We start from the raw sequence: 24,222 nt of genomic DNA on the forward strand, positions 1-24,222 counted from the left end.
CGCTACTATATGCATGAAACAAGCAAAACACCACGCGTCCAAGCAATGCATCACAGAATGCAAGACATGCAAACAAACTCTGTATATCCAGGGTATCAAAAGCAAATCAATCAATCAATCATCATCATCCGATAGGCTCAACATCTCCAATTCGGTCTGCACAATCTGCTGGAAATCTGCACGGGACAAGCCCGTGGCCTTGGCCAGGCGGAACAAGCTCTTGATGCTGGTGCTGATGTGCTGCTTGACGCCCACCTCGCCGCTGGACTGGCTCTGTGCCTCTTGCTCCAATCTGGCAACGGCACCAGAGCTTTTGGACGAGCTCGATGCTGGTCGTGGGTGGCTCAGTGCCTGAGCTGCCGCATCGCTGGGCATGTTACCCGAAGCATAGCCATTAGTGCGTGGCAGATCCGTCGAGTTGGCCCCGTCCACCTTCCGCCGCAAGAGATTGGCGAGTATGTCCCCATTCAAAGAGGTTGGTCCGACCTCTGGCTGCTCCTCAGTTGAATCGTGATTGTCCATAGCCGGTTGGACGTCTGCATACTGCGAAAAGTACGATGACTCCGACAGACCGGACGGCCGTTGCGTTGATGATCCTGCCGGGGGGTTTGGACCGGGCGTCGGCCCCGGCGTCGCATCATACTGGGCCCAGTAATTGTCATCGTCGTCCTCGTCCTCGTCCTCGCCCTTCTTTCCCTCCTGCTGCGGTTGGATTTCCTCGCGCTCAGCGGCGCTGATCGCATCTTCCATAAGCTGCTCTCTAGCCTGGATATTTGCCTCTCCGATTGACGAGGCCCATGTGCTCTCGTCTGCGGCAGGTCCTTCGCGCGGAAGCAGTTCCGCAACCCGCCAGCCAGGGCCGCCGCCTTGCTCGTCGGTTGAACACCAGAGATAAATCACCGCTAGGCTGTATTCCGGGAGCACGAGCAGCGCCCGGAGCGTCTCGTCGTCGACGCGTTTGTAGCTCACGGGGGGGTCATCGGGGAGCTCGATCTCACCCGAGACCGGGTGGGGCTCGAAGACAGTGCCGTCGACGATGCGCTGAAGGCGTTCGGCCTTGTCTGCATCCCAGCATAAGAGCTGAAGCCAGGATTCTGTGGGGGAGGTCGCGACAGAGGTGAGGATCTGAACACGTTGGCGCAGGATCGGAGACAGCAGTGGGAGCAGTGCCGGTGGTGGGAGTGGCGAGACAAAGGCCGTGGGAAGACAGGCGAGCAGGGGCGGGAGTAACGCCCGGGAATCAGGAGGACTGATGAGCTCAACCATAGTAGGTGTGCGAATTGTTTAACTATGGGAGCAGAGGAAGGGGTGGAACAAGAAGAGATTGAAGCAGGGCAGCGCGAGAAGCCATTATTATTTCAGCGGGGACCGATCCCTTCGCCCGGACAATGGCGACGTGGGGCAGAAAGAAAAAAAAGCTGGGGCGGTGGTTCCATGGGTATTAAGTAAACAATGGTTGGGGCTAGGCCAGTTTCAGGGCAGGAGGAACCACTGTAGAGAATTATCATCACAATACTAAACAGTTGGACTCCAATAGTACTGACCAAAACCTGAGTTATAGAGATGATCACGGAATCATGTAGGCTGGTTCTGCCGGTATCGGTCGGATTCCATCTCCGGGCTGGTCTCGTTCGCACCGTGCAACCTCCCATTTCCACCCAAACACCGCAGGCATGGCTGATCTCGACAAGGCCACATCCATTGTTATTGCCCCTGCAGTGATGGTGGTCAAAGAAGCGGAGGTTCCAGCCAACTCGGATGTAGTTCCCCTCGCGACCGGGGCTGAGTGGGCTGCTCTAGAGAGGCAGGTCCGGTGGAAGGTCGACATTCGTCTCTGCACCATTGCAGGACTTCTATGCAGTCTCAATCTGCTAGACTCGGGGATATTGTCCTCTGCCGCGGTGACAAGCATGCTCGAAGATCTCGACCTGAATCAAGGAAACCGGTACTCCGTGTCCATCTTCATCTTCACAATCGCCAGCGTCATCTTCCAGCTGCCGTGTACCCTGGCAGTCCGCTTCGCTGGACCGCGGGCCTGGTTCGCGATAATTACATTTACGTTTGGGCTGATCACCCTGTGCACGGCGTTCATCCACACCTGGCGCCAGATGATCGCCCTGCGCGTCCTTTTGGGCATCGCCATGTCCGGTATTTACCCGGGCCTGACCTATCTTATCAGCGCGTGGTACCCGCGGCGGGAGCAGCAGCTTCGGTTTGCTTTTGTGCAGTCCGGAGAGGTGCTCGTCATGGCTACAGGGAATCTGGTCAACTTCGGCCTCAACCACTTGGACGGCAAGGCGGGTTTGGCAGGGTGGAGATGGATGTACATCGTCCAAGGATCAATCAGCTGCTTCCTGGGCATTCTGACCTACTGGTGGATGGTGGACTTTCCGGAAAATGCACAGCGCGGTTTCTGCTTTCTCTCGGATCGTGAAGTGCGTGTGGCGGCGCGCCGAATCCAGGATGATCGAGCCGACCTCGTTCCCGAGCCGTTCGCATGGCGCACGGTCCTGGCCAATTTCAAAGATCCCAAGATCTATGGGTTCTCGGTCATGTTCTTCTTGCTCAACATGATCTCGACGTGTCTGTCGTACTTTCTTCCCATCATTCTTGAGTCGGGAATGGGATTTTCGTCCAATAAATCCATCCTTCTCTCGACGCCAGTGAGTCGGAACCCCCTCCCCAGTACTTTCAAGCCAGGTTAACCACCCGCTAGCCCTACTATTACGCGGTGATCCCGGTGATCCTGACATCCTTGGTCGGGGATATCTACCGCATTCGCGGCCCGCTAATCACATTCAATGCGATTGTGCTCATCGCCGGATTTCTGATGTTCGGTCTCCCCGCCTCAACCCAAGTGACGGTACGGTACATTGGGACCTTTCTGGCTACCGGCGCCTACGTCTCTAACTGGGCGGCGCTGAATGCCTTTCAAGCCAACAACATCGTTGGCCAATGGAAGCGTGCAGCCACCGCCGCAGCGGTGACTGCATGCAATGGGCTAGGCGGCGTAGCAGGCAGCTTTATCGTGCGTCAAAACGAGGCTCCGGAGTATCTGACGGCGGTGTGGGTGTCGATCGGGTGAGTCCTGCGTCTGTTGAGAGTTTGTGCATCTGCTAACTCCAGTTAGCTCCCATATCCTCATGATCTTCCTCGTGGGTGCCTTTTCATTGTACTTTTACATTGCCAATCAACAGCAAAAACGAGGGCTCAAAACACTAGAGGGCGTGGTATGTTTGATTTCTGTTTTCTTTCTGACGACACCGGACTGACGATGAGAACAGCCTGGGTTCAGATACACTTACTAGCGAGCTTGTCTGGTCAGTGACTCTGACGAACCGACGATTTACGCAGCGACATACAATATAACGAAGATATCCACTCTTCCTTTTAAATATAATCTTTATTTCTATTAAGTTTATATCTATTAGTTTATGTAGTTATGCTCTCTACCCCTCGTCCCTTTTCTGCATCCCTTGCGCCGTCGGCAAAAATCGACCACCTCTGATCCTCAAGATCTGCCAACGACGCTGGCACACTACACGAACTCTGCGGCCACCGGCCCATATCCTGGCTGTGACGAGTAAGCTCATCCTGGCTCTCGCTGGTGGTGGTGCTCATAATAGTAGTATGAATGTGGTACGTTTGCGCAGAGTGCATATACCAGTTTCGATGCTGCCGCTCTCGGTCTGCGCCAAAAAAGACCCGTCTAACCAGATTCAGTAGCTTGGTGATGAGTGGCCAGATCGTGATTAGACATGCGGCGATGACAAGAACGCCGCTCTCAACCAGGCTGAGCATCCCCAGTTCGACGGAGTACCAGGTTATATCCCCCCTTGCTTCGTCGGTGCACATGAAGTAGATTATCGTGCGCAGGATACTCGCCACGGTGCCCCTATCATAGTCAGTCAGTATAACCATCGCAATCAATAATAGATGATGACCACAATGGAACGAGAGAACTCACAGTCCACCCAGCAAAAACACCCCCGTGAGCGCCATCTTCTGCGCCCTGGGTGCATGCAGCCTCCACACAAATGGCATGGGCATGGCCAGAATCAAAAGGCCCGTCACGACATTCAACGGCGACACGGCACGGAACAGCACGCCTTGGATAGGACACGTTCCATTGGGAATGCTCTTGTCCCAGTAATAAGAGATGGGGTTGCACTGGAAGATGGCAGCAAAAAGAACGCCGGTTCCATGCGCCAGGACCAAAGACGCGACTACGTAGGCGAAGATCTGGAAGCGGCGCACGGTGAAGATCCGTGCGTAGAAAACGAGGATAGAGATTTTGGCGGGCGTTACCGAGACGGGGAAGTCGAGGATTCGGATGGCGTAGAGGCCCTTTTGTAGTGTGTTAGTTAGCGGTGCTCACAGTGCCTGTCTCCGGAGAGTTGTACGTACCTTTTCTAGAAGGACGAGATCCTGTGGTGCTGTTGACTTGATATAATCGATATGGTAACCAACCCCGGCGAGTTTGGCCACTACACGGGACAGATTAGTATGGTGTTCTCTCCATTTGAAGAAGACAGCGTGCGTACAAACGATGTAGATGATAGCCTTGGCCAGACTCCCAGCCTATACATCCCAAAATTAGCACCCACCCGCTGCTCAGCCATCCGAGATCAACACTCACCAGTGCGACCAAGATAAGGTAGTCATCAAGCCCACAGCGCATCTTCTGCATATATCGCGTATAGAAGCGCGCGGCGACAATGAGAATCTGCAAGGCAACAAGGGCCGCACACAGGCCTATCAGGTCATCTCCGTCGTAGAGACGCTCTCCCATAGCGGATTGAGGCGATGGCCTGTTCCCACATGGGCGGAATATGTGATAAGATGCCTAAGTAGATAAGGTGGGTCCTCTCGGCATTGTAAAGGCGTTGGTCTTTCGAGAATTATTCTCTGCAGGACAAGCTCCCGGTTCATATATGCAGCGACATGTCCAAGAGCCCTCGGGGACCAATCGTCCGGGCCAGTACCGACTTATAAAATTCCAAATGGTTTGGATAGTCATTGAACCGCAAAAATCGGAATATGCCAGCCACCTATCGGAGGTTCCCGAAGAACAACTTTTCCCCCCATAACATAGTAAATGCGAACCAAGAAACAAAACCACTCTCGGGAAATCTCATTGATCAGCGCAGGAATTAAGGTTGACCCCACACGGCCAGAGGTGCGCATCCGCCGCGGCGCACCAACCCAAAATTGAAATAGTCTTGACATCATGTCTAATTAAGCGAGGAATTTGCCATTTTGTACGCGGCGGATCTATCCCACGCGGTACCTTCATAACCTCGTTTGGGGAGATACCGCAGCCTCGGGTACACCGGGGTCCTAATGCATAATATTCGCATGGACTCGCGTATCTCGCCTGCCTGCTCTTGTCGCGTATCTCGCTTGATTGCCTTTTACGTTCGCCATCGTCACGGACCGCCGCCGTTCACCAAAGGATCCATCGGGGGGGGGGGAGACTCGGGAGGTACCGAGAAAGGCCTCTTCCCCCAAAAACTTATTTTTGCGGCGAACGTTACCGCCAAGCTTCGCGGAAAGTTCGTCCGGTGAACTGTTTTTGCTATTCTAGACAATCGGTCAATCGCCATGAACAAGCTCCCCCGATTGATCAGGGATTGCCATCCTTCCTCTGATGTGGGGCCGAAAGGTTGTTCTTGGGTACTTGCGTCGAGTGAATCGGGAGATTAGGTACATGCACCAAAATAAATTATGTAGCTGAAGAAGAATAGGGTATTTGCAAGTGAAAACGCTGGACACGGCAGGCGGAACGTGGGCAGCCGGGGAGATAAGTCGGGGGGGGGGGGGGGGGGGGTAAAAAGGGTAAACGCCTTGAAGAATCCCCCAACGGCCTAGGCGACCCGATCTTTCTGCTCCAGCTTCCCCACCAGCCGCTTCATACCTGCCCATTCTTCGGCGGATACCTCGTCTGGAAGCCCGCCAAGGCCTTTACCCACTTCGAAAACGGTCACAACGCCGTCCAGACCGCCAGTAGCCAAGCGACGACCTTCCCGCTCCTCCCAGGCAATCTTGTTCAAGCTGCGGGACAAGATGCCGCCGCGGCCGCGGGTCGGAGTCGTCCGCACGACGGGCACTTCTGTATCGGTGTATAGATCCCAGACTTCGACGTTGCCGCCCCCGTCAACGAGAGAGAATACGCCTGGTTTATGCGGGGACCAGCGCGCATCGTAGACAACGTCTTCACGCGTGATATCCAGAATAGGAGAGACGACTTGTGGATCTGCCGTGCCGGATGTGGCAGACGCGGTGGTCGTCGGGGGACGGACCCGCCAGAGCTTCACGCTCCAGTCTAGACTGGAGCTTAGCATCAAATCGCCGAGGTCCACCGGTCCGCGGGCGGGATGGAATGCGGTGGACATAACGGGTGCCGCATGCCCGCGATAGGCCAGGCGGTGATCAGTGCCAGCCTTGGCCCCTGCGCGGTCGTACCGATGGCATGGATAGATCCCCCCTTCTTCAGTACCCACAATGAAAAACGTTGGATCAGACTGTGGGAACGACATGGTCGTCGGAGCAAGATCCTCCGTCTTGGATGGTGGAGGCGTGGTCAATTCCAAATATTCCTGGGGTTGAGAGAGCATGTCCACCGTCCAACCACAGACCACGCCATCGGTGGAGGCCGTAATGATATTATGCGCGTTTTGCGTGCCAACAATCGAGATACTGTAGACGGGATGCGTATGGCCAGACCCCGTCAGCGGAGTCTTCTGGACGGGTGCGCCTCCGCCTGCGCGGGATGACCGAGTGTCCCATAGAAGCACCTGGCCCGAGTACGAGCCGCCCACAATGAGGTTGGGATGGAAAGGAGAGAATTTAGCTGAGAGAATATCGGACGTGGAGTGGAACACGTATTCCGGCCGAGAGTGCAGGTGTTGATTCCAGACCTGGACAAGGCCATCGGGTTCATGGGGTGCAGACGGGTTCTTGGTATACGCAGCCAGCACGAGCTCAGGGAACTAGAACAGAATGAGTATTTGGGAAGGACGGATATCACGGAGGTACTCACCTTGGGAGAGAAGCTGAGATCGCTGACCATGCGTTTCTTGCTCCATCGCTCGTCCCAGAACTGGCAAACTTCTTTGATGCCCCTCCTCTTCCTCCCAGTCTCTTCATCTTCTTCCAACCCCCCATCCACACCACCTAGCTCATAGTCCGCCAGAACATCGTATTCCTCATCCAGAGCCCGCTCAATGACCTTGGCGGACCGCTCCACAAAGTCCAGGAAATCATCCGAGGAAGTCACCGCCTTCAGCTCGTCTTCCTCGAGTGTGCGTAGAGGGTATCGTAGTTGTGTGGATTGAACAGCTGCAGAATCATTCCCAGTCTCGTTGGTGGCTTGCAATTCCTCCTCAATCTCCGTTCGCAGCTTCTGCCGGATCTCTTCGTCCCGCTCTCGCTCTCGGCGGCTGAGCCGTTTGCTCAACCGCTTAGTCCCAGCAGCCTCTTCGTCATCCGAGGCCATGGAGCCATCTTGAGATTCAGCTGAAGGGTCTGACAGGTCTGTTTGTACAGCCTTGCTGTATGTGACGACCTCCGGTTTGGGCTCAGGGGGTTGCGGGGCTGAGGCTTCAGGCACGGATGAGGTGTACGGCTCCTCTCCAACGGTCTGCACGGCAATAGATTGGGATTGCGGTCGCGACGAAGGCACGTAGGAGGAGTCGGCGTTCTCGCCGCTCAGCTGGCTGGCGCTGAGTATGGAGTTTGGCCGGCTTCCTTTGCGGGACTGGGTTTCGGCGCCGTGGCTGATGGATGCCGAGGCCGGGCGGTCCACGAGACGGGAGATCAGATCGTCGAGCTCGGCTCTATTGTCCGACCGGCCGGGTATTGGCGACACAATCTATATCAAGCGGATATTAGAACCCGACGGAGCTGGGCATGGTGGATGATCATACCTCTGAGGCATCGCCGACGCTGTTGCGGGTGTTGGTGAACTCCTTCTGGCGCAGCTCGCGCTGCTTTTTCAGCTCCGCCAGCTTGGCCCGCTTGGCGAGGATCTCATTCTTGCGCTGCTGCATGGACGACATCGTTGGGGCGGGGACCGTGTGCCGGGGTCGTGTTGATGCTGTCTTTATTTACAGGCGATGACATAAGCAACGGGCCGACCGGAAAAACTCGCGCAGAACAGGGACTGAACGGCACCTTCTTCTCGCCCGGAACTCGCTGCCATTGACGCTCGACACTTGCGGACTCCCCCTTTCTGTCTTGTTTGACGTATCCTTTCATTTGTGTCTTTTCTCAGAGTCTCGCAGCAACATGGCCAGCCAGGGTGTTAACGTGGGTTTTACCCGGCCGAGGACGAACGGCCCTTTTACTCAGGAACGGTGGTGAACTAACATTCAATCATGTCCGCAGGTCCTCCGCTACTCGGCTCTCGTGGCCGGTCTCGTCTACGGAGTCTACCGCCAGTCGTCCCTCAACTCGACGGCAAAGCGCGCAGAGATCGAGCACGAATACGCACGCAAGGAGCGCCTGATCGAGCAGGCCAAGGCCGAGTGGAAGAAGAAGACCATGCCCCAGGAGTCCAAGCCACAAGCCAGCGGATGTACGTACTCTCGCATTGAACTTTTCGTTCTATCGTGAGATGGACAAGAACCCGGACTAATGCAGCACAGTGATCACGAACTTCGAGGACCCCAAATTCGACCTGGAGGCATTCTTGAAGGCCAAGGCCGAGTCGTCTTAAGAGTGGAACGAGAGAGGAATGTTTACGCAATGATCTCTTTGCGGAAATCGCACCTCGCCCCAGGGTATTAGAAATCGGATCGGCTCCATTTTGTGTACGATTGTTTGGGTCTGTCTAATGTGGCCTCCCGAGTCGTGTGGCATTGCAAGCGAAAGACGGGATGATTTGTCTTTTTATTTTTATGTTTTGTTCTCATTTGTCTTAGACGTTTTGTTCTCTTTCTCTTCGAGTTCTGTACATACCCTGGGCTGTCGTGCGTCTGTACACTACAGTTGGACCACAAGAAAGAGCAAAAGATCGCGTTTGTGCATTGCGGCATTTCTCTCGGCCTCAGAGCCAGTGGTAGTGGTGGCTTTGATCGGGTCTGCCCTTGAGTGGCGGACCGGGGACTGGTCATTCTCGTAATCTCGTAACAGGGACTTGAATCGCTTGAGCGGATAGTTCTCTCTTCTTTTCAGCTTCCGCGGCCCCCCAGCATGCCCATAGCCTCGTGGATGCGATTGGATGACTGGCTATCGGTGGCAGCTGTAGGGATTGGTTTGGGAAGCAACAACTCAGCCTCGGCGTCCCAGGTCCATCCAACCGCCGTGAACTTTTGTATGATACTCGGATCGCCCTTCTCAGCGGCTTGCTCGTCCAGACCCAGGTACATTGCGGCGACCGCGGGCCGGATTGCCTCGTAGGAACTGCTCACTGCAATCAAAGTCTTGTCCTGGAAGAAGCCTGGCCGGAGCTGGTGAGCAGATTGCCAAAAACCAAACAAAAAAAAGTCAACCGAGAAGACGCACTTTCATATCGCCGCACTAACGGCTGTAGTGTCTCCGGCCACGGTGAATCTCGAAGAATGCGGTAGACCTGGGCATGCTGGGTTTGCCAGAGAGCTCGCAGGAGGGTCATGCAGTTCTGGAGAGAAGGATCCTGACTCCGCAGGGTCTCTGGCATCCGTTGTGTCAAGGCGCGCGCTTCTGGTCTAGAGGCCGAACACTTTCAGTGATTCGGTCTACAACGAGCTTGAAGTGAGGACTAACACTTGATCTGTGAGCAGGTGGACGATGAAAAAGCTCGAGTAGAACGAGCTCAGCATGTGCGGATCTGTACTGCCGGGGCCCGCGGTCGCGAGACAGGCCTCGGATTCATAGTGCGACAGGGTCTCGAAGAGCTGGGAGGGAGAGAGATTGGAGGTAGTCAGGTTGTCGAGTTGGGCTGTGGACAGGGGAGGGAGGCCCATGTTGTTTGTTGTGGTGATACTCAAGCGATCCGGATGGGAGAAGAAGGAACAAGTCAGTGACGATGCGGGGAGATCTGGTCGCGCCAAGACCCAAAGAGACCACCTTCACACCTTCACCTTCTTCCTTTCGACTCACTCATCCACCCACCACCACACCCATCTCTCTCTTCCCCCTCCATCAATTGGTTCGTGTGAGAGTGTCGACATTCTGTTGGATGTTGTGTCCATTGCATTGATTGTGTTTTTGGCTCCTTTTTTCTCTCGGCCATTATGGCCCATCCTGCACTCGATGTACTGCTGAAGGGCAGCTCCGGCCGGAGCACCCGCGGTCTCCTGCGCATCATCATTCTATGTACAATTGCTGCCGCTGCCGTGTCCAGCCGACTGTTCAGTGTTATCCGTATGTTTTGGTCGGTCGTCGTTCATTGCTCCATTGGCTCTAACTTGACTTCCAGGCTTCGAAAGTATCATTCACGAATGTATGCTGTTCCCTCCCCCTGACCAACGCTGCCCAAGAACAACCCAATTAATGTTTTCCCAGTCGATCCGTGGTTTAACTTCCGTGCAACAAAATATTTGGTCCAAAATGGCTTCTACAGCTTCTGGGATTGGTTTGATGACCGTGTGTCCCCTCCGCCCCAATTGAGCTTGCGCGTAATCACCACAGGTGGGCTGACTTGACTAGGAACCTGGCACCCTCTGGGCCGTGTCACCGGTGGCACGCTGTACCCCGGACTGATGGTGACCAGCGGCGTGATCTACCATGTCATGCGGTTCCTGACCTTTCCCGTCGACATTCGCAACATTTGCGTGCTCCTCGCTCCCGCTTTCTCCGGTCTGACGGCCTTGGCAATGTATCTCCTGACTTCTGAGATGACCACGTCGCCGTCTGCCGGTTTGCTGGCTGCGGCGTTTATGGGCATCACCCCCGGCTACATCTCTCGCTCTGTGGCGGGCAGCTACGATAACGAAGCCATTGCCATCTTCCTGCTGGTGTTTACCTTCTTCCTGTGGATCAAGGCTGTCAAGAATGGCTCGATCATGTGGGGAGCACTGACAGCTCTGTTCTACGGATACATGGTGTCGGCCTGGGGTGGATACGTGTTCATCACCAACCTCATCCCGCTGCACATCTTCGTCCTGCTCTGCATGGGTCGCTACAGCTCCCGTCTCTACATCAGCTACACCACGTGGTACGCGCTGGGAACTTTGGCCAGCATGCAGATTCCGTTTGTTGGCTTCCTGCCCATTCGCAACAGTGACCACATGTCGGCGCTGGGTGTCTTTGGGCTGATCCAACTCGTGGCCTTTGCGGAATTCGTCCGAGGTTTCCTACCTGGCAAGCAATTCCAGAGGCTACTCACTTCTATGGTTCTGATCACCTTTGGCCTTGGGTTTGGCATGCTTGTTCTGCTCAGCGTCTCCGGTGTAATTGCCCCGTGGAGTGGTCGTTTCTACTCGTTGTGGGATACCGCCTACGCCAAGGTCCACATCCCCATTATCGCATCCGTCTCCGAGCACCAACCGACCGCCTGGCCCGCCTTCTTTTTCGACCTGAACTTCCTGATTTGGCTCTTCCCCGCGGGTGTGTACCTGTGCTTCCAGAAGCTAAAGGACGAGCATGTGTTTGTGGTCATTTACGCAGTGCTTTCCAGCTACTTTGCGGGTGTCATGGTCCGTCTGATGCTGACTCTGACCCCGATTGTGTGCGTTGCGGCGGCATTGGCTCTCTCGGCCATCCTCGACAACTTCCTGGTCATTTCCGCCCCGACTCCTCCCGCTAAAACGGACACCAACAAGTCGGACAAGGTCAAGAAACCTATCGGCATCTACTCGTACTTCTCCAAGACCTTTGTGACCTGCTCCGCCGTCCTCTACCTGCTCATCTTTGTCGCGCACTGCACCTGGGTCACTTCCAACGCGTACTCGTCTCCGTCGGTTGTTCTCGCCAGCAAGCTTCCCGATGGCAGCCAGTACATCATCGACGACTACCGCGAGGCCTACTACTGGCTCCGACAGAACACCCCGGACAACGCCAAGATCATGTCCTGGTGGGATTACGGTTACCAAATCGGTGGCATGGCTGATCGTCCCACGCTGGTCGACAACAACACCTGGAACAACACTCACATTGCCACCGTCGGCAAGGCCATGAGCTCACGCGAGGAGGTCAGTTACCCGATCCTGCGGCAACATGACGTCGACTACGTCCTGGTCGTGTTTGGCGGTCTGCTCGGCTACTCGGGCGACGACCTGAACAAGTTCCTGTGGATGGTCCGCATCGCCGAAGGTATCTGGCCGGACGAGGTGAGCGAGCGTGAGTTCTTTACCGCTCGCGGCGAGTACCGCGTCGACGACGAGGCCACTCCGGCCATGAAGAACAGTCTGATGTACGTCCTTCCTTTCTTTTTTTGATAATCATCGGCTAACCCAATTGATAGGTACAAAATGTCCTACCACAACTACCAAAACCTCTTCCCACCCGGCCAAGCCGCTGACCGCGTCCGTGGCACGAAGCTGCCCGCCGACACTCCGCAGCTCAACACTCTCGACGAGGCCTTCACCAGCGAGAACTGGATTATCCGAATCTACAAGGTCAAGGACCTGGACAACTTCGGCCGTGACCACAGCAGCGCTGTTGCCTTTGACAAGGGACACAAGAAGAAGCGCGCTGCCAAGAAGAAGGGCCCTCGTGTTCTGCGAACCGAGTAACGGTGCTCTTGATATGTTGTATTATCCGTATTGCTTTTACATTTTGTGTTGTGTTCGTTTCTGCATGATGTCTTTTCAGGTCCGTTGGGTTTTCTAGGTGGATATACTTCGGATAAGCCTATACAATCAATGCCTTGAAAGATACTACTACGTATTCTATATTCCCTTGAAGAAAGAGAGCTTGCGTGCCCTGAGAGCTTCGGGTGCTAGACGAGCATTAGTCATCATGCCTCGACCTCGCGCATTGTTTGGACGCGGTATTCAGTGGCACACCTACTCCGTACTGTATCCTAAAATCACTCCGCAACACTCTCGCGTGTCAGGATCAGCAATCATGGGCGACCATCCACCACCTGCAGTGCTTTCCCTCTCAAACTCTGACGCAGCACAATGGAACACAGATCTTATGCTGAAGTTTCGAGCCGAATTGGATAGGAATCCAGAGGCCGATCTGATGTCAATGTTCTCCGAGTCATATCATCATGAACATCGAAATTCTCAGTATTGCCAGCTATCTTATGCTGCACAGATCAATCTCCGAACCCTGCATGAGCTCCGTGATAGACTCAGGAATGAGCCGGAGATGAATTTGCTATCTAGGTTTCCAAAAAATTATAATCGCAGGATTACAATGGCGACCGGACCGAAGGTTTTGCCAAATGCGCAGAAAGATGCGTCTATATTGCAAGGGCCTGAGTTCCGCACACGTCTTGACCTTGCTAAGACTGCTACGATTGTCTTCCCACTGTCTGAGCAAGTGGCTACTCTACTAGGACAACATTCGGGAAGATCTTCTAGCGACCAGGCGAGTGATACAGAGAAATCATTGAATACGTCTTTGAAGCAACTCATTTGGAACTCGCCGAAGCTGTGGGAGAACCCCGTTCGAGGCGTTGTTGTTAAGTGCAACAATGACATTGTTGCCAAAGTCGTTTTGAGCAATAGGGACTACACGGAGTACACAAGCATGCAATTTCTTGCTAAACAGGCGCCAGATGTTCCTGCTCCAAGACCCCATGGCTTAATCGCGTTCGGCCCTTTTCGCGTTATATTCATGTCGTTTATTCCTGACGTCCCGTTATCTACAGCCTGGCCTAAGCTGTCACACGAGGGAAAATTATCTATCCAGCAACAGCTAGAAGTCATATTCTGCCGATTAAGGTCTCTTCGACAAGAAGATGGCGAGGCGATTGGAGGAGTTCGCGGAGAAGGTGCGAAAGAGCTTCGCGTAGACGAATGCGCTCTATTTAAAGGCATCACTACAACTGCAGAGTTTAGCGATTTGCAATTTTCCGCCCGACATCATGGTAGCAACACATACGTCAACCTACTTCGCTCCCTTTTGAAAGGCGATGTTTCTAATTTGGCTCCTGGTTCAATTTTCACTCATGGTGATGTTAGGACTGACAATATCATGGTGAAACAAGATCCTAATATCAATGGCCACTATCTTGTTACCGGGATCATTGATTGGGAGGACAGCGGCTTTTATCCCGCGTACTATGAATGCACTACCCTGACACGCACCTTGAGCCTGGTGGATGAGGATGACTGGTATCTCTATTTGCCAAAGAATATCTCACCATCAGTTTTTCCTGTACGTTGGCTAGTTGATCGACTTTGGGGGATCCATCTCAGGACCACATAGTTCAAAGGTCACAGAGATTGAAGAACAGAGAAAACTATTACTATTCGGATCTTCTTGGAGCATTGCCGAATGGCGTCGGATCGATTGGAACTCTGTCATCCAGCCATCCCCTAGAACAGTTTAACCTTGACGTAGCAGGTTGAGTTATTGCTACCGACAACCCACAATAGAAAAATATCGGTAGGCAATACCTCTCACAGTAAGAAGAGATTGATAAACGGAAGAATTTTGTCAAATCTTAGGGGCTAGAATAGATGTGATTCGAGAATAGTTACTACCGTAAATATCCTCGAGAGCAGGTTTGCTTCTCCGGCAAATATTGCACTGCCGAGACGAAAAGACCCGGCTTTCCTTCTCGCCACCCTCAATTATCTGTCGATAGCCTACTATACGGAGTTTTGACGCTACCAGGATCGATGGCATTAGGCCCAGCAAAGGCCTTGACATTATCTCAGATGGCTGTCTCAAATAATTCGAACACATTCCCAAACTACCCTCTAGCAATTTGCTTGTACGCTCGCGCCCCTCAAAAATCGTCAGACTTTGTCTCATCCTTGGAAAATCCTCTGCAAACTGTCGCCCAGGAAACTTCTCGCGCAGGTACCGCAGTAGGAGATGAGAAGAGAACTAGGGAGATATAAGGACATTGAAAGAAGAGGGAGAAGGAGCATCTTATAAACGCCCAGCCAGGCAGGGCGAGGGAGGGATCCTAGATGTGACTGCAGAGGGGAGCCATTTTCGGCGTTGATTTCACAGGTCACCCTATTCTAGTTGTACTTGATTGATAACTACTAATATATCAATTATTAAAAGGTTAATGAAAGGACAAAGTAGGTGAAAATGACTCAAGAACACGATAAACAGAACACAAAGCGCAGCTAATCAAGCAATTGAACCTCCGAGATAGTAAATTAGAACATGGCAAGTGGATTTGTCGTATTCGCTGGCCTTCTCTGTTGGACATCCCAATGCTCCACAATGCAAGTACCATCCATTCGATAGATATCCGCAATGGCCATCGGCTCTGGGTCACCTTCAACCTTCAGATAGGCCAGGCCAGTATCATCGCCAAAGGTTGCAAACATAACCGTGAAGGTCGAATGAGGGATGATGTGATTCAGCCTTTCGATAATAGCGCCGCGGTCTTGCGGGTCGTCAGGATCATGTTCAACGATGTTGAGGTCGGCGTAAGTCTCGAAAGCTTTGGACACGTTTTTCTCGCCATACAACATTTCAATGAAGTCCGCGAATATCTGGCCCTGGAGATTCTTGTCGGCCTCACGACCTGGACAATATGGGAGGTTCTTGCTGTCGGCAGCGTCGAGTGCGGAGTTGACCACGTCGCGGGGAATGCCAGGCGATCCTTCTAATGCTAAGGCTAATGGAAGCAGAGAGGATAGCATATAATGAATGAAATGCATCTCGAATGAAGGTGATTCGACGGAAAAAGATTAAGTTTGTGGATAGTTCTGTTGTAGTGAGCATCAGAATGGAAGGGGCTGGTTAAGTTATATAATATTCTAACGAGACCTCGGTCCGAAACTAGGGTTGACTTAAGACGTAGGAAGTGTCTTCATGATTATTATGGGAGACTTGGAATGTACGGTTGTTTTTGCCAAGTGTTCACGTAGCCCCTGGCGCCAACATATTTGTGGTAACGTCGCATCAACGAAATACCAATGGTCTGCATTTTTATCATTATCAGTGGCATAGGCCAAGGCCCAGGGAACAAATTCGACGTCATGGGACTTCTAATAGTGTCAATTCTCGGAAGAAATGAAAATGTCATGATTATCAAGCAGCAGCCCTACTTGTCTACCTACACGAAGTGGGGAGCGTTGAGGAACAGTCCGGCAAGACAACCAGCAACAGTGCCGGCAATGGGAATGGTCAAGATCCAGCCCAGAAGCAGGAGGCCAACGCGCTGGAAGTTGACGGCCTTGTGGGTACCGTTGCAGAGACCAACACCGACGGTGGCACCTGTGATACACATTGAGGTGGAAACAGGCAAGGCGTACTGCGAGAAGATAAGCACTGTAATGGCGGCGCCCATTTCCATACTGGATCCACGGCTAGGCGAGTGATAGGTGATCTTGTTGCCCATGACTACATTATGGAAAGTTAGCACCCGAGTATTAGAGTAAGGGTGAAGTAAAGGTGTTGTGGCTTACCTTTCATAATATTGTAACCATAAGTGATGAGACCGATGGAAATGCACAAAGCCAAGACAGCAAGCTGCCAGACCGGGACAGAGGCCTCGGCAGCGGTAGCATTACCGGTCGACCAGGCAGCGTAGATTGCGGCCCAGGGACCGACCGAGTTACCGATGTCGTTGGCACCGTGGGCAAAGGAGGCAGTGCAAGCGGTAAGAATCTGGACGAACGAGTAGGTGTGCTCGACTTCGTTAGGATACTTTTTGGCATTGGCGTACACACGCCTCATCCGCTTGCCTTCGGGGGTGCCAGCGACACCGCTCTGAGCAGTGTGGATGTCATAGTGGGCACCATAGAGGAGACCGACGGTGACAATAGCAGGGATGCGCTTGACCAGGGTCAAAATGTTGTGCAGTTCGTAGATCTCACCGGCCCCCACGGGGTTATCGCGGAGGAAGCGCATTGCCCAAGCCAGAGGACCACGGCCCTTCATGAGCTTCGCATGGTGCTTTGCTTCCGACTGAGCCATGAGCTCCTTGTAGGTGAGCTGAGGCTCCTCTGACACGACAATTCCCTTCTCCTTGTCGTCGGACGGGGCGGAGGTCAAGGCGTCTTTATTAATGGACTCCTGCGAGATATTTGGAACTTCGCCCTCCTCGTCGTCTTGCATAACAGCGTAGTTCGGAATATTGGCCGTCTCAGCGCCGACAGTGGCAGGCCGGGTAAGGAGCAATGGACCCATGATGAACATCCACCACTTGACGGAGTGATCCTTCTTGATCACTCGGGCGTGGACAAAAGGAACGAAGAAAATGGCGGACAAGATGGCAACGCCTCCACCACAGCTCACGGTCACTGCGGCAATATACCACGCAGGTTTATCCTTGAGGTCGAGCTGAGGAGAGCCCTTGTAAACAACGGATAGAGTGCAAATGCTGGCGGCGACGAGAAACCAAAAGGGAGAACTGTAGACGGCCCATGGGACAGGGTTCTTACGAATGTGCACAACGACCGTGATGAGCGTAAAGATGATGGCCGCAAAGCCGGCGGCGATGACCGGGGCCATTCCCAGACCTGCAAAGATAGCACCCAGACCTTTGCCATCGTTCCAGCCCCACTGAACCTGAGCGGCACCAGCAGTAGCGACACCGACACCAGCAACGGCCGAGATGAGGGAGTAGCTCGATGAGACGTGAACTGAGTGCCTACTACACCACATCACCCAGGACGATGCACCAGCCAAGGCACAGGTGAAGGCGAGCATCTGTACACCAGCATTGCCCTTGAACGCTTCGAGGGGAATGATACCGTCCTTGATCGTGGCGGCCGTTCGAGAGCCGACAGTGACCGCACCGAGAAATTCAAAGATGGTACCAAGGACCATTGCCTGTCGGTATGAAATGGATCTCGACGACACACTGGTCGCCCAGGAATTTGCCACATCGTCTTGGTCCAAATCAGTACACGGGGATGCTATGAAGAAGGATCAACTGGTCTTATAACTCACTTGCGCCGTTGTTGAAGGCATCGAGCATGGCAAACAAGGTGCCAATGGCAAAGATATAGTCATACTGATGGAGGTACATGTTGGCGGCGAGCAAGGGCTCCGGTTTTCGACCACAATAATCAACACTGGACAGTATAACTCCCAGCGGTAGGAACGAGAACCAAGCCGCCTTTATATACGATACCGGTCATGATCTCAGGACAATGTGCTCGCGCCAGAGACGCCCCTTCTCCAGGGCAATTTCACCCAGTCCACCCAGCTTCAAGACCATTGCCGTTCGAGATAGGCCACACGTGCTGTCGTGCCTAGCAATACAGACCATGCCACTATCGTTCGTAGAGAGCTTGGCAGACATCTAGCCCCAAAATCGGCCAGTGGGTGTGAATGGATCTGTCGGTTCCGGGCAACAACACGCCATGAATGGCAAATCAAGAAGACAAGATCTCGTTACCATGGCTGACACAAATTCAAGTTGGCGACCTTGGCAAAGCTGGGCATGGCCTGGTTATATACTGTAGCGGAGAGGCCCGAGGGGCTCGGCGGCTCGGCGGAGCTGTGGCTGTAAGCACCACCATCTCTTAGGATTACATCGATTGTGCCCACGTGCGTCTCAGATAGGCTCGCGAGAACGCAGGTTCGGATGGCCGTTCTAGACTGGGTTTCTTGGCGGATTGGCAGGGCGGCGGGAAATGTTGCGAAGTCCGCCACCCCGAGTGGCATGACTGGTCGTACATTTCCATCGTGCCTGTGTTTCCTGAACATTGTTAGGCGTGTATGCTCGCGTGCTTATTTGCCACAACTTCAAATGCTATGAGAGGCACTAAATAATATTGTCAATGTAGAAACCATAGCAGATGTAATGGATAGGAATCCTATAGTGAGAACACCAGTATTGCGATACGCCCTCGATTGTACCATAGCACCCATTTAGGCACCAGAACCAGCAAGAGAGCCAAGTGATGATCCTTTCTGTACCCTTACGCATTGTTTTCAAGCCTGTTATTAAGGAATGGAGATATATTCCTAATTCCCTAAAGACTCCCAAACTCCAATTTGCACCGTCGCTTTCATTGCGCTGGCGATGACAGTCCACCACCACATTCCTTCTGTCCCGAATACCCCACAGATAGATGATATACATAAAATTGTAAAAATGCCATTTCCAAGCCAGACCAGAACGAGACCGGTTTATTTCTTCTGCGACTGGCTCTGCGCGGGAGCGTCGGGGACCTTGACGTCGGAGAAATCTTCTTGGCCAACGGCGCGGAGGGTGTAGGTATCTGTTTGCGTAGAATGCGAGTCAGCGGGATGGTTCTGGAAAGGCAGACGGTGATGCGGGTGTGATGGATAGGGTCATTCTGTCTGTCTGTCTGTCTGTCTCTCGGCATCACCGGGTAGACAAGAAAAATGCCCTGAATTCAAGGGAAAAGGGTCCAAGGCGCATGGTTCAGCTCACGTACAGATACCTGCCACACAGACAACCAGCCCAAGACCCGTCACGGCGTTCTTGAAGAGATATGGCCGCCGCGCCCGCAGCAGCGCTGCTCCGGCGCGGTAGTCCTTGCCGTAGTAGGTGGAGTTAAAGCTGGATGGAAAGAGTTGTCAGCAATTGGCTATTATATGTAGTCAATAGTAGAGTTGTCCACATACATTCCAGAAGCCATGGCGGGCGAAGTGGTGCGTGGTGGTCGGGAAGAAGAAACGCGGAAGGAAGAGAGAGAAAATGTCTTGGCGCCGGAGCTCGACTTGCGCCGAACTTCCTTTCATCACAGACCGACACGACACTCGTTGGAGAATAGAATTCCCTTCCCCTTCGTAGTCCGCTCTGTTCTCGGTCGTTTTGTACGACGTCTACGCGGTGACTGCCCAGGTTTTATCCTCGTCTCGAGTGTGTCGCGCGACACGATTATTCCAGGGTCAAGCAAGCCATCTCGTGTCGACGTGACGAGGGTCTTCAATTGTGCTCGAATCTTCTTCGGTTGTTTTAAGGGCCATCTTTGCTGCCATCGGGCTCTCATCTATCTCCTCGTCTGGTTCTTTCTCTCATAATTCCCCGATCCAATCCGATTCGCCTCGAATCGACATTCTCCGAACACCCTCAACCGCCGTTCCCTTTCCTTCCCTTTTCCTCCCGGAGCCAGCCAACGATGGTCGAGGCAACAGACCATGTCGCCGATCAGGTCGCCCAGCTCAACGCCGCGCGCACCCTCGTCCTCGGCGACGCTGCCCTATACCCGCAGATCGTGAACGGCGTCCTCCCCATCGTCGGGGCCCACGCGCGGGTTGAGCTGCGACGATGGGGCGCCGAGTTCCTGGCTGAAGCCTTCGCCAGCCCCTTGCTGTCGGCTGCGCAGAAGGAGCCGATGGCGACGGCTGTGTTGCAGACTATTCGGGAGCTGAGCGAGGTCCCGGACCAGGATGCTGCCGTTATGAAGGGATTGGTGCAGGCGGTGGCTAGTTTGTATCCGCCTCTCTTTAGACACATGTGAGTTTATCACCCGACGATTGAGCGTGGTAGATTATTTGGTGGTGGCCATATACTGATGCATATGGTGATAGTGTCAAGCATCCGCAAGACAGCACGTCGTGGGAGAACATGAACGCAATTAAGCTGGATATCCTCCGCCGAATGGACTCGTTTCCGTATTCGGTCAGGATTTCCTGCGTCAAGTTCTTGCAACGCGTCGTGCAGGTTCAGACGGCCGGTCCAATTGCGGACCCAAGAGTAGGTGCCCGCGGAAAATATTGTTGTGGACGATTCTCTGACCTTTGTAACAGCGGCCGGAACAAAACGAGACATCGCTGGCAATTGTTCCTCGCAGTCATCCTCTGCTATCAATTCCGAACCTAGAGGCCGAGTCATCGGGTCTGCTCGATCGACTGCTAGGCGTTTTCCAAGAAGAAACGAGGTATGTGGATATGGAAAGGTGTAGCGCGGCAGCTACTGATTCTCTTATAAGTGACACGCTTCTTGTCAACGCGACCTTGAACTGTCTTGCTTCCCTTGTCCGCTCGCGCCAGTCGATCTCAAATAAGATCGTCAATGCAGTCCTGGATTTCTATCCGACACAGCACGTCCGTCCGCCATTTACAGCAACCGTGCGTGTCAACGTCAAGTCAATGGAGCGAACGGCACGAGCATTCATCACGAACGTTATGAAGAAGTACGCAGGCCCAAACTCCTAGCTGAGAACCACTACTAACAAATACCAGGAACCCAAATCACCCTCTAGCGGGTAAGATGCATATGTACTTTGAGCGTCTCATGCAGTCTCGACTTGAGACGACAGAGGATGCTTCCCGGAAGCGTGGATTCCCCAGTGAACCGACGGACGGTCTTGATAACGCCAAGCGGGTCCGTCTTGATGCGATGACTCCTCCCTTGCTCAGGATTCCGCCGCTGCCCCCGGGCCCGCTCACTTATGCTCAGCTATTCACTCTGACCGAGGATATTGGGCTGTCATCTTTCGACGTGAAGCAGATCCCAGCCGACCTGGTGGTCAAGATTGCAATTCCTCTCCTTGCGCAAGTCAATCCGTCTACACTCACACAAGCAGTGGATGTATGTGTTTTCCTTCCCTATGCTTTGCCATCGCTAAGAAAGAATATCAGGCCATCCGAGCACGCCTTCAACAAGTAACCAAGCAACAAAACCTGCTACGACAACAACAACAACAAGCAGCCATCGGAGCCGATGAAGATGACGACTACGAGCCCGAATACCAACCCATGGATGTAAGCGACAACGTCTCCCAAGAAGCCAGCGCCGTCGCCGCAGAGGTAGCAGACCTCCAGCCAGACCTCGTCTCTCTCGGTCCCTTCGTCCTGCCCCAACCACCCCCTCTAACGGAAGAAGAAGCCGGCGAAATCGGCCGCAGCGCCGTCGCCCGCGTCTTTGGCATGTTGAACATGTCCGAGACATCATCGGCGAGCGCCAAAGGCAAGAAACAACAACAGCTCGGTTTCTCTCGGCTAGCGGGTAGCACGTTCGACCGCGATGCATGGGTTGTGCTTCTCACGCGCCTCGCCACGCGCGCCCCCGCCGGCTTAGAGGGAGATGACAGCAAAACCAAGGGGGGCAGCTCCTCACGGCGCCAGACGGCCATCTCAGACTCAATTCGTGAAACACTATACAGGTATATCCTCGAGGACTTTCGCGCGCGGCTGAATATTGGAATCGCGTGGTTGAACGAGGAGTGGTACAATGACCGCATTCAAATGAAGGCTGCTGCAGAGAGCCGGAACGATGAGCAAGGAAAGGATGATGAATCTCCACCTATTGTGGCATTGCACTATGATACATGGGTCATCCGCCTCCTCGACGGTATTCTGCCCTATCTCGATTCAAGGGATATCAAGGTCCTCGTCCGTTTCCTCAGCGAGATTCCCGATGTTACGATCGCCGTCACGCAGCGCGTGGCTAGTCTAGCCCGGGACCCGGAGCGAGTTAATCTTTGCGTTCAGGCATTGATGTAAGTCTGCCCGCACCTTTTTTGGTGTCAGGTTTCTGTTCTAAGCAAACATTTGCTAATGTCGACAGGTACCTGGTGATGTTCCGTCCCCCCGCACGAGAAATCTGTCTGAATACGCTCGAGGATGTCTACCAAACTTGTAAGCTCCCTCACTTCCCCCTCTTTTTAATTGTTACTGTCCATCTGACAAATTTGGTAACAGATGAGGAATCCCGTCCTGCTGCTGGGAAGGTTTTGACGAGGTGGCGACCAGAGAAGATGCAGTCTTTGTCTGCCCAGTCGTCGGCGGAGACTAATGGCGATGGTGGTGCTGCTCCTGCTGCTGTGGCTCCCGCATAGTGTTGAGATGCAATGTGGTCTGGCACCACGTGCACTCTGGAAAGATGGGCAGCTGGCATCTTTTGTACGTGTATATGAGGAAGCATTTATTTGTATACGAATATATCATACTTTCTGGGTCTCGTCTTTTTTAATTAAAGGTTTTGTGAATGCATGGATCTATCCCTTCAATCAAGCCCTCAACCTCCGTGGCCCTATTTACTAGGATTTTAGTGATTACTACTTAGTTTAGTCAATAACTAAATATTTACTTTCTAGCTTAGTTCTCCCTTGATAACCGGATAGTAGTAGTAAAAAAGACCAAAATTCAAATGGATCCAGATTCCTTCCAGAAGATCTTGAATCGACTTTCAAAACCACGAGGCAATACAACCGCCTGGAGGAACTCTTCTTCCGATTTCACCGAATCTGAGGACACATCTAATGACGTTTCCTTTCGCTCAGCTACCGGGTAGCCTTGGTCTGCCTTGGGACTTGTATTCTCTACTCGGTGAAGGACCAGCATAATCCTTACAGTACTCGTCCAACATTTCAGACGTTTGAGGGTGTTGAACTGTACTTTTCGTTGGCTGATTAGAAAATGGTGGGACAGCCTTCGGTGGGAAGGAAAGGGGAAATCCCGAATTCGCGAAGTATGAGTACCCCTGCGTTGTGTGAGTGCTGAGAAGATGCCATTGGCACGTAGCAATCATCGCTTATGTTGTTACTGCAAATCCATACCGCGCATCCGCCGTCTCGGGATGTTCAACAGAAGAAGACCCCCCCCCCCCCCCTTCCCTCCCTTTCCCTTCTTGATTGCTAAAAGTATGGATTGTGCAGGATGTTAACAGCGCGGTCTAGACGAGCTGCAAAGAAACCACACACCTCGATATCCATAAAAGATTGCTTTCGAGAACATACATAATGAGCTAGGGAAGTGACAAGAATCAGCATAACTAATTGAATGCTAGTCTCCCTTGTGGTACCTAGAGAGCCAATTCGCGACCATACTTCCTACCAAGGGCCATATAATTGGCAAACACGTAAAAACACGTTTAGGTCGGTGATATCGACGTGCTGACAATCGTAGCAATGGCTCTTTCCCATTATGGGGCTTCGGTTCGCGACCCCATTGGTTAGAGAGGTTGCTCTTTAGCTTTCAAGTAGTGTAGATTGTTGCAAACCAAGGGACAAATGGGGTGTGGTGAGTGGATGTGATGACTAACGCAAGTGGATCACGCGGCAGATAACGTCACGAAATCTAGCTCGCCAGTCTAGCGTATCCTTATTCAGATGCAGTTCCCATCGCAAGCTTGAACAAATCATCTGGAAAACTCAACGCTAATCTCTCAGAATGCAGCCAGGAGACAAGGGACCAGATCCCAAAGTAGGACCTCATCACACCCTACCTGGAAGCAAAGTCGCTAACAATCTTCCCTCAGCTGTTGTCTAGAAGTGAGAAACC

At 53.1% G+C, this 24,222-nt stretch overlaps 11 protein-coding genes across 11 annotated transcripts; 4 read left to right on the forward strand and 7 right to left on the reverse strand.

Annotated features, from left to right (window-relative positions):
* Positions 1 to 114: 114 nt before the first annotated feature.
* PFLUO_LOCUS2849 (uncharacterized protein) lies at positions 115 to 1,266 on the reverse strand (the record flags this gene model as incomplete). The annotated part of the gene is made up of 1 exon (XM_073780031.1): positions 115 to 1,266. The coding sequence occupies one exon, from the start codon at positions 1,264 to 1,266 to the stop codon at positions 115 to 117; it is 1,152 nt and encodes a 383-aa protein (XP_073636927.1).
* A 407-nt stretch (positions 1,267 to 1,673) lies between these two features.
* PFLUO_LOCUS2850 (uncharacterized protein) lies at positions 1,674 to 3,308 on the forward strand (the record flags this gene model as incomplete). The annotated part of the gene is made up of 4 exons (XM_073780032.1): positions 1,674 to 2,663; positions 2,717 to 3,081; positions 3,131 to 3,230; positions 3,285 to 3,308. 4 exons carry the CDS (start codon positions 1,674 to 1,676, stop codon positions 3,306 to 3,308), a joined length of 1,479 nt encoding a protein of 492 aa, XP_073636928.1.
* A 124-nt stretch (positions 3,309 to 3,432) lies between these two features.
* On the reverse strand, positions 3,433 to 4,792 carry PFLUO_LOCUS2851 (uncharacterized protein; the record flags this gene model as incomplete). The annotated part of the gene is made up of 5 exons (XM_073780034.1): positions 3,433 to 3,895; positions 3,968 to 4,347; positions 4,408 to 4,487; positions 4,545 to 4,581; positions 4,640 to 4,792. The coding sequence occupies 5 exons, from the start codon at positions 4,790 to 4,792 to the stop codon at positions 3,433 to 3,435; spliced, it is 1,113 nt and encodes a 370-aa protein (XP_073636929.1).
* A 1,075-nt stretch (positions 4,793 to 5,867) lies between these two features.
* On the reverse strand, positions 5,868 to 8,060 carry PFLUO_LOCUS2852 (uncharacterized protein; the record flags this gene model as incomplete). Its single annotated transcript, XM_073780035.1, has 3 exons — positions 5,868 to 6,992; positions 7,043 to 7,873; positions 7,929 to 8,060. The coding sequence occupies 3 exons, from the start codon at positions 8,058 to 8,060 to the stop codon at positions 5,868 to 5,870; spliced, it is 2,088 nt and encodes a 695-aa protein (XP_073636930.1).
* A 229-nt stretch (positions 8,061 to 8,289) lies between these two features.
* Positions 8,290 to 8,719, forward strand: PFLUO_LOCUS2853 (mitochondrial; the record flags this gene model as incomplete). Its single annotated transcript, XM_073780036.1, has 3 exons — positions 8,290 to 8,310; positions 8,389 to 8,578; positions 8,649 to 8,719. 3 exons carry the CDS (start codon positions 8,290 to 8,292, stop codon positions 8,717 to 8,719), a joined length of 282 nt encoding a protein of 93 aa, XP_073636931.1.
* A 454-nt stretch (positions 8,720 to 9,173) lies between these two features.
* PFLUO_LOCUS2854 (uncharacterized protein) lies at positions 9,174 to 9,947 on the reverse strand (the record flags this gene model as incomplete). Its single annotated transcript, XM_073780037.1, has 3 exons — positions 9,174 to 9,442; positions 9,508 to 9,689; positions 9,748 to 9,947. The coding sequence occupies 3 exons, from the start codon at positions 9,945 to 9,947 to the stop codon at positions 9,174 to 9,176; spliced, it is 651 nt and encodes a 216-aa protein (XP_073636932.1).
* Positions 9,948 to 10,217: 270 nt separating this feature from the next.
* Positions 10,218 to 12,659, forward strand: PFLUO_LOCUS2855 (oligosaccharyl transferase stt3 subunit; the record flags this gene model as incomplete). The annotated part of the gene is made up of 5 exons (XM_073780038.1): positions 10,218 to 10,347; positions 10,403 to 10,426; positions 10,489 to 10,569; positions 10,633 to 12,337; positions 12,389 to 12,659. 5 exons carry the CDS (start codon positions 10,218 to 10,220, stop codon positions 12,657 to 12,659), a joined length of 2,211 nt encoding a protein of 736 aa, XP_073636933.1.
* A 2,559-nt stretch (positions 12,660 to 15,218) lies between these two features.
* PFLUO_LOCUS2856 (uncharacterized protein) lies at positions 15,219 to 15,710 on the reverse strand (the record flags this gene model as incomplete). The annotated part of the gene is made up of 1 exon (XM_073780039.1): positions 15,219 to 15,710. One exon carries the CDS (start codon positions 15,708 to 15,710, stop codon positions 15,219 to 15,221), a length of 492 nt encoding a protein of 163 aa, XP_073636934.1.
* Positions 15,711 to 16,126: 416 nt separating this feature from the next.
* On the reverse strand, positions 16,127 to 18,046 carry PFLUO_LOCUS2857 (uncharacterized protein; the record flags this gene model as incomplete). The annotated part of the gene is made up of 3 exons (XM_073780040.1): positions 16,127 to 16,413; positions 16,479 to 17,906; positions 17,968 to 18,046. 3 exons carry the CDS (start codon positions 18,044 to 18,046, stop codon positions 16,127 to 16,129), a joined length of 1,794 nt encoding a protein of 597 aa, XP_073636935.1.
* A 1,109-nt stretch (positions 18,047 to 19,155) lies between these two features.
* PFLUO_LOCUS2858 (uncharacterized protein) lies at positions 19,156 to 19,631 on the reverse strand (the record flags this gene model as incomplete). Its single annotated transcript, XM_073780041.1, has 3 exons — positions 19,156 to 19,247; positions 19,428 to 19,552; positions 19,618 to 19,631. 3 exons carry the CDS (start codon positions 19,629 to 19,631, stop codon positions 19,156 to 19,158), a joined length of 231 nt encoding a protein of 76 aa, XP_073636936.1.
* A 483-nt stretch (positions 19,632 to 20,114) lies between these two features.
* PFLUO_LOCUS2859 (uncharacterized protein) lies at positions 20,115 to 22,778 on the forward strand (the record flags this gene model as incomplete). The annotated part of the gene is made up of 8 exons (XM_073780042.1): positions 20,115 to 20,452; positions 20,527 to 20,692; positions 20,746 to 20,876; positions 20,928 to 21,131; positions 21,181 to 21,529; positions 21,580 to 22,439; positions 22,508 to 22,578; positions 22,642 to 22,778. The coding sequence occupies 8 exons, from the start codon at positions 20,115 to 20,117 to the stop codon at positions 22,776 to 22,778; spliced, it is 2,256 nt and encodes a 751-aa protein (XP_073636937.1).
* Positions 22,779 to 24,222: the final 1,444 nt, after the last annotated feature.

Source organism: Penicillium psychrofluorescens, assembly GCF_964197705.1.
Source record: "Penicillium psychrofluorescens genome assembly, chromosome: 2".
NCBI classification, from domain to species: domain Eukaryota; kingdom Fungi; phylum Ascomycota; class Eurotiomycetes; order Eurotiales; family Aspergillaceae; genus Penicillium; species Penicillium psychrofluorescens.